The 14,489-nt window shown below is 44.4% G+C and overlaps 1 protein-coding gene across 20 annotated transcripts; it reads right to left on the bottom strand.

Moving 5' to 3' along the window:
* Positions 1-272: 272 nt before the first annotated feature.
* LOC144716227 (uncharacterized) lies at positions 273-12,107 on the bottom strand. 20 transcript variants are annotated; one of them, XR_013584852.1, is made up of 10 exons: positions 11,156-12,078; positions 10,957-11,079; positions 10,738-10,891; positions 9,712-9,848; positions 8,718-8,983; positions 6,982-7,065; positions 6,821-6,913; positions 1,029-1,241; positions 790-863; positions 273-717 (listed from the first exon to the last, which is right to left on the bottom strand). XR_013584852.1 is itself a non-coding variant. In XM_078591323.1 (8 exons), the coding sequence occupies exons 2-6, from the start codon at positions 10,855-10,857 to the stop codon at positions 1,191-1,193; spliced, it is 591 nt and encodes a 196-aa protein (XP_078447449.1). In that variant the 5' UTR covers positions 10,858-10,891; positions 10,957-12,089; the 3' UTR covers positions 273-717; positions 790-863; positions 1,029-1,190. The 20 variants fall into 20 exon arrangements, 2 of the variants coding, with proteins under 2 accessions (XP_078447449.1, XP_078447450.1); XR_013584854.1 differs by having other exon boundaries at positions 11,889-12,078; XR_013584849.1 differs by having other exon boundaries at positions 6,982-8,464; positions 10,957-12,102.
* Positions 12,108-14,489: the final 2,382 nt, after the last annotated feature.

Below are 14,489 nucleotides of genomic sequence, written 5' to 3'. Positions count from 1 at the left end.
AAGCATTGTGATGAAGTCCTTGGAAAAAGTAATGGCCTATTGGTGTAATTCTCCAATTATTTACCAAACATATCCCTAAATCCTAATTCTCTCTCTCTCTCTATCACGTGTTCTTTCTCTCTTTCTCATTTGTTCATTTTTTCTCTCTCTCTATCTCTCTTGCTTGCTCCCCGTCTCTCTCTCCCTCTCTTTCAATCGCTTGCTCTCTCTCTCTCTAACTTATCACTCTTTATATATATATATAGAGAGAGAGAGAGAGGGAGAGAGAGAGAGAGAGGGAAAGCGAGAGATATATATATATAGAGAGAGAGAGAGAGAGAGACAAGAGAGACGAGAGTGAGAGAGACGAGAGAGACGAGAGAGACGAGAGAGACGAGAGAGACGAGAGAGACAAGAGAGATGAGAGACGAGAAAGATGAGAGAGAGAGAGAGACGAGAAAGAGAGATGAGAGAGAGAGAGAGCGAGAGAGCGAGAGAGAGAGAGAGAGCGAGAGTGAGACTGAGAGAGAGAGAAAGAGCTAGAGAGGGAGAAAGAGAACGAGAGAGAACGCAAGCAAACGAGCGAGAAAGAACAAGACATGGACCGCAAGCAAACCAATGATTCCTTGTTCTCCCTTTAGTTCTCTCTGTCTGTCTCTCGTTTCCCTCCCTCTGGTTTTCTCCTTCTCTCTGGCTCGAGTCCCCAACCGCATCCCCCACCCGTAGTGAGGCTCAGCCCTTCCACACACACAGATAGAGAGTGAGAGAGTAAAGAAAAGTCAAAGACGCGAGCCCGAGATGTTGACTTACTCGTAATGGGTCTCCTCATCAACGATAATGTTCCAGCTCTCCCCCGTTTTGCTCTTCTCGTATTTATGAACATTCTGCAAATGGAGAAACACCGTGACTAACTAAAAACGTAATCAAGGATAGGGAGCCAAGGAGCTACCCGGAAGCAAGGTGCTCTTCTCCCCAAGCTCTCTACCATCCTAGAGATATTTTAAAAACAAATAATTACTCAATATTCATGAACCAGTGGAGAAGCGTACGGTCATCGGTGGGGGATATATGCCACGTTTCTCCTTTCCGGGCACCAATGCCAACGAAGAATATCTCTTCCCACTTGTCCCCCCAATTAGTGCCCGTTTCTGTTTCTGCTCCTTTGTAATCACGGAACTTGATCTTTGTTTCTGTCTGCTAGGGGGGCCCGCTCACAATGCTCGCTTGGGTAGAGAGAGAAGATGGTGCGGGAGAAAGAATTTCTTCAGCACCAGAGACTGAATTTAGTGATTAGAGGCATTCAAGCTAATCATGTGTAAGATGAACAACAAAAATTAAGGGAAGAGCAGCGAAGAATTTTGAAAGAAAAAGTGAATTTTAGGAATGTTATGTAGAGAGTGAAAAACAGAAATTTTGTTATTGCTATTTAGGAACTTCAGCAGAATGATGGAAACCATTGATGTCATAATAGATGAATAAAGAGGCCTAATTGATCTTCAAACTGAAATATCTTTGATTTCTTTGCTTTTCTTTTTTACGAATTACAAAATATCTTTGATTTCTAAGGGGCATTGTTTCTTGGATGTTCCCTAGAGAGAGTGGAGTTTGAATTTCAGGCATCCAAATAATCCAGTATGCCAAATATTTTGATTTATCTCAAAACTAACTGGAATATCTTCAATCTCTTAGAAACCTCATTTACCAGAAATTTATACGCAATTCGGTACAAACAGAATCCACTTTCGTAAAGGTAAGAAATCAACAGAGTGACATTAATAAGTTTGTGGATCGATAGATAAAAAAATGATGACTAAAGGGCTGAAGGAGAATGTGGTTTTAATACCTTGGACTCTTCCTCGATAGCAGAAATCTGGTGGATCTGCCATCACAAACCTACAAGAGGCGCCATGATATCTTCGACTAGACAATTCCGCCTTCAAAACGGTTATCTCATGACCTAGGGTTTTCCTCTATAATCAGATGTAATCAGCTTCAATTAGACGTTAGAGATCATTTTACGAAGAGGGGTGAGCTTACCCTTGCTTACGAACTCATCATTCTTTCTCTCCCGTAACCTTCGATTGTCAACCAGTTCATCGTACTCTTGCAAAACCCTAGATTGGAGTCCCTCACGCAGTAGACTCCATTTCTTCCACTGTTCATCCCCACCGAGGAATCTGAGAGATTCGAGGAAGGATCTCGCGTATTTCCTCTCGGCCCTTTTTCTGTCATTTGCATCGACAATGGTGGAGTTCGCAGAAGGAAAGTTGTCCATCATATCTGCGGCAATCTCAAAGGAAGCTGCATAGGTTACTGGTTCTCTACTGTTCTCCATCGCGAGTTTGGGTTTCGTTGACGCAGTTTGGGCTAGGCAATTGAAAACGGTGGATTTGTCGCCTTCTACCTGCCATTTCCTACTGGAAAACCTCTGTGTAAACAACGTTAGTCATAGTGGGTCGGTTCGCGTCACCATCGTAGAATATGATACCTGTCGGACCGATCTGTGTCCTTGAGAGAGCGACGTAGAGTTGGCTGTGAGTAAAGCGGGTTCGGTAGATACAACCCCACCGTGTTGAGAGTCTAACCTTGGGACTTGTTAATCGTCATGGTGAAGGCGAGTCGAATTGAAAACTAGAGGCGCTTGAATCGAAATGGAAGCCTCGATTGAGACGGGTATAAGGTGATCCATGGTAGGAGATGGACTTCGCCGTAGAAATTTCCTTGGCTGACGATTGTGGCTTGGAGCATTATTGGAAAAAAGTCGTCCACTTGAAGCCTGGTCACGTTGCATAGACCTTGCATGGTGTTCAAGTTTCGGAGAAGGATCACGATGCACCCGATCTTGAGTCGTAGCTTGTGGAGTGGCATTGTCGCATCATCAATCGTGTTGAGGAACTTGGTTGGGTAGAGGGATTCATTGTCAACTTCGCTTGTAGGGATTGCGTCAAAGCTGTAGTACTCCATCACTTCACCTGGGAAGACATCGAGCACCATGTTGTTGACCTTGACCACATCATCATTCAGAGGCATCAAAATCATCTTCGCTGCCAACTGAGTTGCGCCATCTTCAAAGGTGCCTTACACTTGGGCAATCAGCTCCGGTAATGAGGAGACGTGCTGAATCTCAGCTGAAAGATCGACATCAGGGCCAACGCGTCCTTCTCCGATAGCAAGTAAGAACTTGCTCCACGCTTGTTGGGCGGGCAAAATGTGGACGTTGGTTTGGAGGCAAAAAAATAGAGCAATGGCGTCAAACATTGCTTCGGTTGAGGGATGAACCGACAATCAATGGGCATGAGCCTTTCGGTATGATTGAAAGCATTTGTCTAAAGTCGCCTCCCATCACGACGACCTTGCTGCCGAAAGGAACTGTTTCCAAACTTGCATCGATGCTCTTCATCACATCTCGAATCGATCGATCCAACAACTCGTACACATGGCACTGCATCATTAGTGCTTCGTCCACAATTATCATGCTTGCTGACTGAATTGGACAATCGATCTTGGAGTTTGGTGAGATTCCACACGGTGAGATGTGAGTGACGGGAATCAAAATCTTGAATGTTGAGTGCAGCATTCACCCTTCGTCCAGAAGAAGCACCGCGACACCACTTTGTCGCAATCGAGATGACATTGCGGCAAGAGGCCTTGATCTGCGCCAGAATAGCATAGTAGAGAAACGTCTTCCTAGAGCCCCCAGGCCCATCAACAAAGAAGACCTTGGCCTCCATAGCACGTTTTCTCGATTCGATGGCTTCGAATACTGCGTCGTACAATTGTCGTTGTTCTTTATTCATCATGCCTTGCAGGTGTTCCGCAGTGAAGATTGCAGGCAGGATGTCGTTTCCTTGACTTGGCCCCAATTCTTCGTCTATTAGTGGGAGTTTGACACATTAAAGCAACGCTGGGAATGCTGCGAGCGAAGATCCATTGTGGTAGAGGATTTATTTGAGCGTGCTCAACACTTCTTGTCGTATCGCTTCAGTCGCCTAAGAAGCACCGTTCGCGAAACAGATGTCTTCTAACATGGCGTCAATGTACTTCTCGAGAAGCACGTCTGGTTGTGAGATGTCACAGTAGAGTAGCATCATCGTGAAGAGCTCGCGAACTTGACGGGGAGAAGCAATGCCTGAAGCCAAAGCAAGATCATTGTCAAACTCTTCATCAGACTGGAGAAGACCATGCGCTTGAGCAGCTCTTTGATACGTGTCATAGATAACAACATCAATGGTGCAAAAATCTTCGTAACACGTTGCACATGGAGCGTGATGAAGCATCAACTAGGGGTACTATCACGTAGTGTTGCGAGGGCTCATGAAGTGCACCCTTCCAATACACTACAGTCGCTGACGTCATGACCAACGTCGAGTGGAATCATTCTAGGTGTAATACGACGGGAAGTCACAGTACAATGTCTGCTTGGTGACTTCTTCTTCGGGATGCTCCCTACTGTACCGCATCCACTTCGTGAGGGGTGTGCGTGCCGACCTCTCCATGATGTCACTGACCGGTTCATCTTCATCATACACCACGGATTGCATATTCTCGTCGTGAACTTGGAGGGCGTACACATTTGGATACATCTTCTACATGCTGAATTCACAGATCAGCCATAAAGACTTTGATGCAGATGCGTATCGTGCATCGAGATACTGTTGGGCTTCATCGCGTGACAAAGGCTCTTGAGCTGCACCAGCGACGACACCATCACTTGGAGCATCCTTCAAAGCTACTCTAGCTTGAATGCGGTCGTGGCCCTTGTAGACATACTTGTGCATGTACTTCATCGACTGGATGGAAGAACAGATTTCCACGTTGATGTGGCAGTTGTAGAAAAACTTGTTGTACAGAACGAACCAGCGGTTGTCAATGAGATGTGAACTCTTCTGGATGATGCGGCCATCATTGCGGCACTGGCAGAGAGGGTACCCATCATTGTTGACTTAGGTTGAGCAGATGAACTCCTTTGGAAACTTCTTAGAGCACTTTCCATCCTTCATACATGGGCATCTTGAGTTTGCAGAACCGTAAGGGCCCTGTATCATATGTGTCATCAAACAGTCAAACAACTCCTTGTCGCTGGGATCTGGTAACTCGGCATAGACAACCTTGTCGATGTCTTCAAGAGTCTTTGGCTTGTACTGATCATTCAATATCTAGAGCAAGTGTGCGTGTGGGAGACCACACTTCTGAAACTCGATGACATACACATGATCTTTAACTTTGCTGAATATTTCCTTGTCGATGATCAAATGAAGGAGCTCCTGTAGTTTCAACGGGAAAACACGACAGCAGAGGTCGAATCAATCTTGCGCCTTCTGGCCAGGTAGTGGAGCTTCCCTGATCTTGGGCCAATTCGGGTTGCCAGTCATCGTGATGAACAAATCTGGCTTTCCCATCTTTCGTATGATGGCCATGGCATCCTGGTACAACCCTTGCATGTAGCGTGGGACGCTGGTGAAGGAAGGGGGGAGAATGATCATCTTCCCTGCAAGCGCGGCAACATCGTTAGCGACAACTTGATCAACCAACCCTTGGTAGAGGCTTACACACAACATTTCCTGGTTGTAGCGAACCCACATCAAACGAGATTCTTCAATCTTGGCGTAAGCATCCATAACATATTCTTGAAACAGTCGTCCAGAATGATGAAGCACTCTTGATGCATCTCAAACCATCAAGTGGTAGGTATAAAACTGGTTCATCGTCACCTTGCTTCTTTCCTTCAGTTGCAGGCTCCTCCCTAACTACCATACGGAAAGAGCAGCACGAAGTGGAGCGGATCATACTTCCCGTCGAACTGACTCACAAATTGCAGGCCCCCACCACGCTTCTATAGAATAATGTTTCACCTTCCATCCCCTTCGTTTCTATCTCCAGGCATAAGAACATCGACTTTAGAGATTATGGGTTGATCGTAATGGCGATCGTGGACAGATGGCTCGCCGACTCATAGCTTGAACTCTTGGGTGGATGCAGAGTGAAGCGCTTCTTCGTTGTACGCTTGAAACTAACGAACAAAGCGGTAGGCCACAGCCAGAGTGTCGGGGATCTTTTCAAGGATGCTGCGTCGCAGATCGGGGAAGATTGAGCTTCGTCGGTCGATCTGGTAGTCCGTGTTGTAGATGTAGATTTGAGTAACTTAGGGAGCTTGACAAATGGGGGGCAGCAAAGCATTTGAGATCCGATGACAGATGCTGCCTTGGATGTAGTACGCGTACACGCCAGCATGGGTGTCGCAAGTGAACGGTCAAAATTTGCACTGTTGGACGTGAAATTGAAAGCTGAATTGTAGGCTTGAAGAAAATTACAAGAGTGCTTCGCCTCCTCCGTCGTCCGCTCCAACAGAGCAAGAAGTGGTGCAGGCAGGTTGGGAAACGCCAACAATGCAACCTCGCCATCCTTGTAGCATAACTGGAACATTCGGTTTCGCTTACTGGAGGCAGGTTTGCATTCTTGTAGCCACATCATTGATTGGCACGAAGCGCATGTTGCAATCATGCCTCCGAGAGAATGCGGTCGAACATTGCCACATCACGGGTAGCTGCAAGGAGTGTCCTCACATTGTCTGATCCTATCGATCAACGGTACGCAATTCTCTCGACCCGACGATTGCGCTCAGTAGCGAGCGCAATCAGCGTCTAGAAGGGTAAATGAATTCCTATTTTTAGTAGTAGAGATTAGTAGTAGACATATACGTTTAAAATGAAATATCCAAAATAATATCGAGAGATATAATATTTCATTACTCGTACAGTAGAAGCGTAGAAGGGCATATAAAAAACATTTCTTATTTTTTACGCCCATTTTCTATATTTTATTCAGAAAAATATAAATATACCTTCCCGTCATACTCTCTCTTACATAAGACATTAGGGGCGATATAATCAGGCTTGCCGACCGTTGACTTCGGTTGTGAATGGAACTCCGAAGACTAAATTCGAAAGAGAAAAATCAATGAAAGATTTAAAATCTAAATATACAAAGTCAAGGACGTCAAACCTTGGAATATCCAAAATCACAGATCTTCAATGTAGGAGCCAACGGTGTCAAACCTTGGAATATCCGAAATCGTAGATCTTCAATCTGGGAGGGAAGTGAGGTTGTCGGAAAGGAATTGCCAGTGCCCAGTAGAGAAGAATTGATGGCAAGGAGGGAAGTGAGGTCATTGGAAAATGAAGTGAAGGAGAGCGAATGAACATGAGGTGCTTTTTCACAAATTTTCATTGTTTGCTGATGGCCCTTCCAGAAAATGATTTTCGTGGCACTAAAAACAGAAAACGGGTTTAACCTGTTTGATTCCTTAAAGCGGGTCTCTGGACCCATTCCTTGTCAGCCAATCAGCGTCCAGAAGGGTACACTGATTCCTATTAGTAGTAGTAGAGATGGGAGCACTAAAGAGTTAGGTGCATGTTTAGGGTGAGCGGTTAAATTTTAGGGTTTAGAGATGAAAGCGATTAGTCTACTAAAAACATTGAAGAAAAGATTGGGTAATACTATGAAAGGGTAGTTACATAGATGAGGAAATGGATAGAGAAGGGAAGAGAGGAAAAGAGACGGATAGAGAGAGATAGGGTGACAGAGTTAGAGAGAGAAGGAAATGGATGGGCCAGGAGAGATCGATAGCAAATGCGCAAGGAGAATAGGGAGGGATAAAAAAAGGAAAAATCATGGACACAAGAGAGAGAGGGAGAGAGAGAGAGGGAGGGAGGGAGGGAGGGAGAGAGAGAGAGAGATAGAGAGAGAGAGATGAAAGAGACGAGAGAGATGAGAGAGACGAGAGAGACAAGAGAGATGAGATAGAGACGAGAGAGATGAGAGAGACGAGAGAGAGAGAGAGGAGAGAGATGAGAGAGATGAGAGAGATGAGAGAGACGAGAAAGATGAGAGAGACGAGAGACGAGAGACGAGAAAGACGAGAGAGAGAGAGAGAGAGAGACGAGAGAGAGAGAGTGACCCAGAGAAAAGAGCAAGAGGGAGAGATGATATGGACAATTAGAGGAAGAGAGAGAGAGAATATGACTCAGGGAAAAGAGCAAGAGGGAGAGAGGATATGGACAATCTGCAGGAAGATAGAGGGAGAGAGAGAGAGAATACGATTCAGAGAAAAGAGCAAGAGGGAGAGAGGATATGGACAATCAGCGGGAAGGTATAGAGAGAGAGAAATCAATGGAAAAATATGGAATTAAAAAGCAGGAAGGATCAGGCCAAAGTAGAAACCCAATAGAAGTTTTTTTAGATTAATAAGATTAATAAGAGGGTTTTTATTCGTAGAAGTTAGAGAAAGAAAAGATGGAAATTTTGAATATCCATGAAAATGTCGATAGAGAGATAGACGTAGAAAGAAAAACACAGAAAGAGAGAGAGAGAGAGAGAGAGAGAGAGAGACAGATATAGAAATTCGAAGAAAAGCAGAACTCCCATTAAAGAAAAAAAGCTTTGGAGATCCATTAAAAATCTGGAGACATATAAAGAGATCAATAGCCTGGAAGGAGTAAAATAGTAGAATCAAACTGGGGAAAAATCATAAAGCCTCTAAGATGATAAATAAGAAGGAACTAAATTTCGAAGACCAAAGAGAAATCTAGAGATCGGGATATATAAAGAGATAAAGAGATCAATTTTGAGATTTAGAAAAACATGACGAAAAAATTAAATCCGACCATGAAATTCTTGAGAGAAGGACATAATTGACTCAATAGGGAAGGGAAGAAATCGACTAATAGACGGCGTTATACCGGTGGATGTCTTTTTTCTGAGCGAGGAGGCATTCGAGGATGTAGTCCTTGCAGAAGACGTGTCCCTTGGGGCAACAGAGAGGGAAGACAAAGGGCTTCAGGCAGAGGCTGCACACATCGAAGGGCTTGATCGAGTCTTTCCTGAGTCGTTCCTTCTGCGTGCCATACCTGATATTCCTCTTCTCGTCGTACGTGAAGAACCCGAGGTCGTTGTTGTTCTTCGAGTGCCTCTACGGCATCTTTGAAGAAGAGTAAGAAAACCTAAACTGGCGCAAAATTCAGGATCAGAGAGCAGGAAGGATACGCGGAGCGAGAAAGGAATGATCTCTTCGAGAGAGTATTGCGAGCAGGCCCCCTCTTCTCTCTCACTCTCTCTCTTCTCTCTCTCTCTCTTGTCAGCCAATCATCATCCAGAAGGGTACACTTATTCCTATAAGTAGTAGTAGAGATTTGAACAATTTGATCTGGTCCGATGTGGCTCAAGCAGTTCGAAGCGAATAATTTCAGGTTATCTGATCCAATCCAATGGGTTAGATCAATTTCAAATGGATTTTCTGGCTCAAACGATCGAGGTTTGGATTTGATCGATCAAATACTTGATCCTGTGAAACATTCTATTGATCGGATCGAATCCTTGATCCCCACATGGGATAGAAGGTCACAGAGAAAATCTTTAATGGGTAGTAATTATTTCATTTTAATGGCTGATATGTGAAATGTCTTTACATAGTCAATCAATGCCTACTACAACCCAACAATAGTTTGTGCCAAAAATTCTAGACAGGGAGGAAATATCTCATATCTAGAGTTGGACATTTAGGACTTGGGACCAGTCAGACCAGACCAAATTGGGACCACATGTTTTCCATTAAAGGTGGATTAGCTGGTGGGGGGTGGATTCAGTTTCACAGGATGGCAACAGAAGTAAGTCATTAACTACTTATTTTATATTTTACTGTAAAAGAGAATCCTGAGCTCCCCTCTCACTTCCCACCTCAAGATCTTTCCTGAGAATCCTGAGCTCGCCTATTTTATTGTAAACTGGAATCCTTCCCCCTCCCACTTCCAGCCCCTGATCTGCACCATCGTTGGCTCCCTATACTTGATGTTGAGGATGCCCCAATATGAGAGCTAAAGAGCATTATTACATGAATAAAAGATGGAAGTATAGAATTTGAGTATGGGGAGAGAAAATTTTGATAGGATCAGAAAAACTTTAGAACTAGTAAATTTAAAGGTCTGATGGATTAATCAGGCTTTAAAAGAAAAAAATACAGTTCAGTTTCCAACTTGTCCCTGTACTATTTCAAGTTAGTGAGTTCATGTTGATAATTATCTTGCATATTCCCATGATAATATTGGTAATGGTGATGAGACAACATGCACGAATACGGTTCCTAAACTAAAGAACAGGGAATCGTCACCTCATCCATATCAAATAAAAGTGATACTTATGTGGTCTGAAAATTAGATTTAAGATGATCCCCACGGTAGATAATAATGATATAATAAAAATACTAATGCATTGGAACCAAGTCATAAGATTCCCATATGCATTCAAATCAGCCACGGTAAAACATAACTAGTCATCTTTTGGATGTAGCTAGAGAAGATACTCCAAAGAATTCTCTGAGTAGACTCTTTTTGCGGCATCTTAGTTGTAAAAAAATTCAGAAGGAACTATGTACACCTACAAGGAGACGGAATAAATTTAGAATTCATTTTATTACCGTATCATTTATCTGATGTATGATTACACATAAAATGGGAAATCTATGGAAGTTGCGTCAATTATAGCTTTTGTAACCTGTCTACCTTCTGAATATATTTATTTACACCCTTTTCATCTTCAGCTAAAGCCACAACAGATCGCGGAATGATCACTATCTAACTGAAGGAAAGTCATGAAATTGATGAAAATAAAAATTTTAGATTATAGAAATATCTCTAAAACTCACAAATAACTCTATAATCCATTTTCACTACTTGAAGGATGTAGAAATTCATTTGTGGGATTCACCAGTCAATAAGTTTCTTCCAAGAAAATGAAAACCTGTGGAAGGACCTCCACCACATAGAGACGTGTCCTCCCGTCCACTGCCCAATGCGGAAGGTTCCTTCCTTCACTGTCTGCCTTCATGAGAGTGGACTTCACAGCAGTTTGTCCATTCCTCCTGGGCCCAAAGGAAGATGACATGTTACGTCAATGAGGCAAGAATACAACTTTATAAGTTATTACCTTTGTTTCAATTGGGAGGTGAAAACAAAACGAAATCTTCTGAGTGTTCAATATTTAGCAGACATTGGACTTTAAAGGCAAATGCTCTTTATAAAGCCTTCACTGCAGTTGAAGGCTTGCAATCTGGATTCAAGAGTAAAACTTCAATCGTAGGAATAATCGGTTACGTTAGGACAATTTAGGCCAGCAGGGTATCTACCAAAAACTCAGTGCACAGCACGTCGTGAGAAAGATATAGGTAAAAAGAGATAGAGCAGAAGGGACAAATGAATAGAGTTCTCTCTTGGCGGTTAAAAGAAGTGGTGCGGCGACGAGAGAAAGATAGACAGAGAGAGTAGAGAAAGCGAGCGATCGAGACACAGAGAGAGAGAGAGAGAGAGAGATAGATGGATAGAGAGAGATTGACAGATAGAGAGAGATAGACAGATAGAGAGATAGAGAGGGGAGGTGAGAGAAAGAAAGACAAAGAAAGAGAGAGAGAGAGCCAGAGAGAGAAGGGAGAGAAAGAAAGAGAGTGAGGGAGAGAAGAGAGCTATAGAGAGAGAGGACGCGAGAAAGAAAGAGAGAGAGAAAGAGAAAGAAAGGGAGAGACATAGACAGCGGGAGAAAGAGAGCGAGCGAAAGATAGAGAGAGAATTTATCTCCGGTAACGTGTAGGGTAGTCTGTCAACATCAGAACATTATCATGCAGAAAATACAAATAGTAAGCTGACTAATGGACGAACGTCTGCTAAGAACTGACCAAAAATTTATAAATTCGAGTAATTACAAGCCTGGACCAGAGGCCCCTAAAATAACGGGGCAAAAATACGGCAACGAAGGAGCGAGCGAGCGAGCGAGAGAGAGAGAGAGAGAGAGAGAGAGAGAGAGCGAGAGAGCGAGAGAGAGAGAGAGAGAGAGAGAGAGAGAGAGAGAGAGAGAGAGAGCTTAGCTTTACTAAAACGTGGTCTTGCGTCAACCATCAGCTATTGATCTTTGGGAAAATCAAAATAATAGGCTGACCGAGGGACGAACTCATTCATCAACCTCCGCCTAAAATTAATAAACACGAGATGATAGGTTGTTCTCTCCGCGCGTATGAACATTCTCTTATTATTTTTTTTCCTTCTCTTTGGGAGCCACCGCTAATGGCGTATACGCGTTGTCTCTTAATCCTCCACAAGGGAATTGGTGCCCAGCTGTCATTTGATGCTGTCTCCAATCAGAACCAACACAAGATCCAGAACGCGTTTGACTTTTAATTTGTCTCTCCTGACTGAAGATGTTCAATCTTTGCAGGAATGAATTAATGAAAGTGCGGGAGTTGTATGAATTATTCAACTTGAGATGATGAATTGGATGTAGAAAGATCAGTAAGATAAGATATCTGACTTAAACCTCAACAAAATCATAAATTTTCATTATTTATTCTCAGATCTATGCAATCTAACCTAACCCGCGGAAGATATTCAACTGTGTCATATTCATCCTGGTTGCGTCCAGCTGTCTGATGTTAAAAAATTGAATCAAAATAGACCCGGTGCCCACTCTGTTCTCGAATAATTCATCGAGTTTGATCAAATCCAAGTAAAAAAATTCTGAGGGCTCCCCTCCCTCGTCCAGAGGGCACTAAGCATGGCACGCGGCACGCAGACAGCGCAGGAAACCTTCTATCATTTATTTTAGGCTTCTTTTTATTTGTATCCATCGAAAATTGGCAAATTTAAGGAGAGATAGACTGGATCACCGTCTCGCTCTTGTCCCACTCAAACCTAACACCTCCACTGTGGCAGATGCTTTCAGATGCCGAGGGAGGCCGAGTTAGACTGGGGCAGGTGGGAACTTACCTCTCTTCGTTGAATATAGACGGCTTGAGGAAGACTATACCAATCTCGCTTCTTATTGTGACGCCTATAAAGATGGGAGATCGAAGACAAAGTGAGCACACCGAGCTTGAAACGAAGAGCTCTCTAGTAGAGCTCTGGTCATGTTTAACACAGCCATGGCGGTGCAGTGGCACCGCTTCCTATTTGTTTTAGCAGCGCTCTGTCTCGCCATAGCTGTAGTTTCTGCCGACGACAAGCATTACGCTTACGGCTCGCCTCCGCCGCCGTATAAGTACAAGTCTCCACCTCCTCCTTCTCCATCTCCACCTCCTCCTTACAAGTATAAGTCTCCTCCTCCTCCTCCACCGTCTCCGTCTCCACCTCCCCCTTACAAGTACAAGTCCCCACCTCCTCCTTCTCCATCTCCTCCTCCCCCATACAAGTACAAGCCCCCCCCTCCTCCGTCTCCGCCGCCCCCTCCTCCTTACAAGTACAAGTCCCCACCTCCGCCATCTCCGTCTCCTCCTCCCCCATACAAGTACAAGTCTCCACCACCACCATCTCCATCTCCTCCTCCTCCTTACAAGTACAAGTCCCCTCCTCCTCCTTCCCCTTCTCCACCACCTCCTTATAAGTACAAGTCTCCTCCTCCTCCATCTCCATCTCCTCCACCTCCTTACAAGTATAAGTCCCCTCCACCACCATCTCCATCTCCTCCTCCCCCATACAAGTACAAGTCTCCTCCACCACCATCTCCATCTCCTCCTCCTCCTTACAAGTACAAGTCCCCTCCACCACCATCTCCATCTCCTCCTCCTCCTTACAAGTATAAGTCTCCTCCCCCACCGTCCCCATCTCCCCCTCCTCCTTACAAGTACAAGTCCCCGCCTCCCCCTTCCCCTTCTCCACCCCCTCCTTACAAGTACAAGTCTCCTCCTCCTCCTCCTCCTCCTCCATCTCCTCCACCTCCTTACAAGTATAAGTCCCCTCCACCACCATCTCCATCTCCTCCTCCCCCATACAAGTACAAGTCTCCTCCACCACCATCTCCATCTCCACCACCTCCTTACAAGTACAAGTCCCCTCCTCCCCCTTCCCCTTCTCCACCACCTCCTTATAAGTACAAGTCTCCTCCTCCTCCTTCTCCATCTCCTCCTCCCCCATACAAGTACAAGTCTCCACCTCCTCCTTCTCCATCTCCTCCTCCCCCATACAAGTACAAGTCTCCTCCACCACCATCTCCTTCACCTCCACCACCATATAAGTACAAGTCTCCTCCACCACCATCTCCATCTCCTCCGCCCCCATACAAGTACAAGTCCCCTCCTCCACCACCCCCCTTCGTGTACATCTACAAATCCCCGCCGCCACCTTACCACAAGCGGTGATCTGGAAAATCAAAACCAGAAGTGGCGTCCTCAAGCATGAATCATGGCTATATTTCTGAGGAATCAAGGCAGCAATAAATGGATCATGGGCATGCATCGTCGGCTGTGCTTTTTTATGTTTTTGTATGTTTGCTGGAGTGATGTTTGTGTATGTGTAGTGGATAAATAAATGCTTGCTTGCATTCTCATTCTGCTTCTTATTTTCTCACACTCTATCCACATCTAACCACATCTCCAATCATAATTTATTCTCAATATTTTCCCTCTGTAGAACTCTCAGTCCACCTCTTTCTACTTCTCAGTTCAGCCTTTCAATCTGATATTTTTAAATGGTAATATT

This window comes from Wolffia australiana, chromosome 20, assembly GCF_029677425.1.
Source record: "Wolffia australiana isolate 7733 chromosome 20, ASM2967742v1".
Lineage (NCBI taxonomy): Eukaryota > Viridiplantae > Streptophyta > Magnoliopsida > Alismatales > Araceae > Wolffia > Wolffia australiana.
The sequence above is the reverse complement of the archived record's forward strand: the minus strand, read 5'-3'. Positions and strand labels throughout refer to the sequence as shown.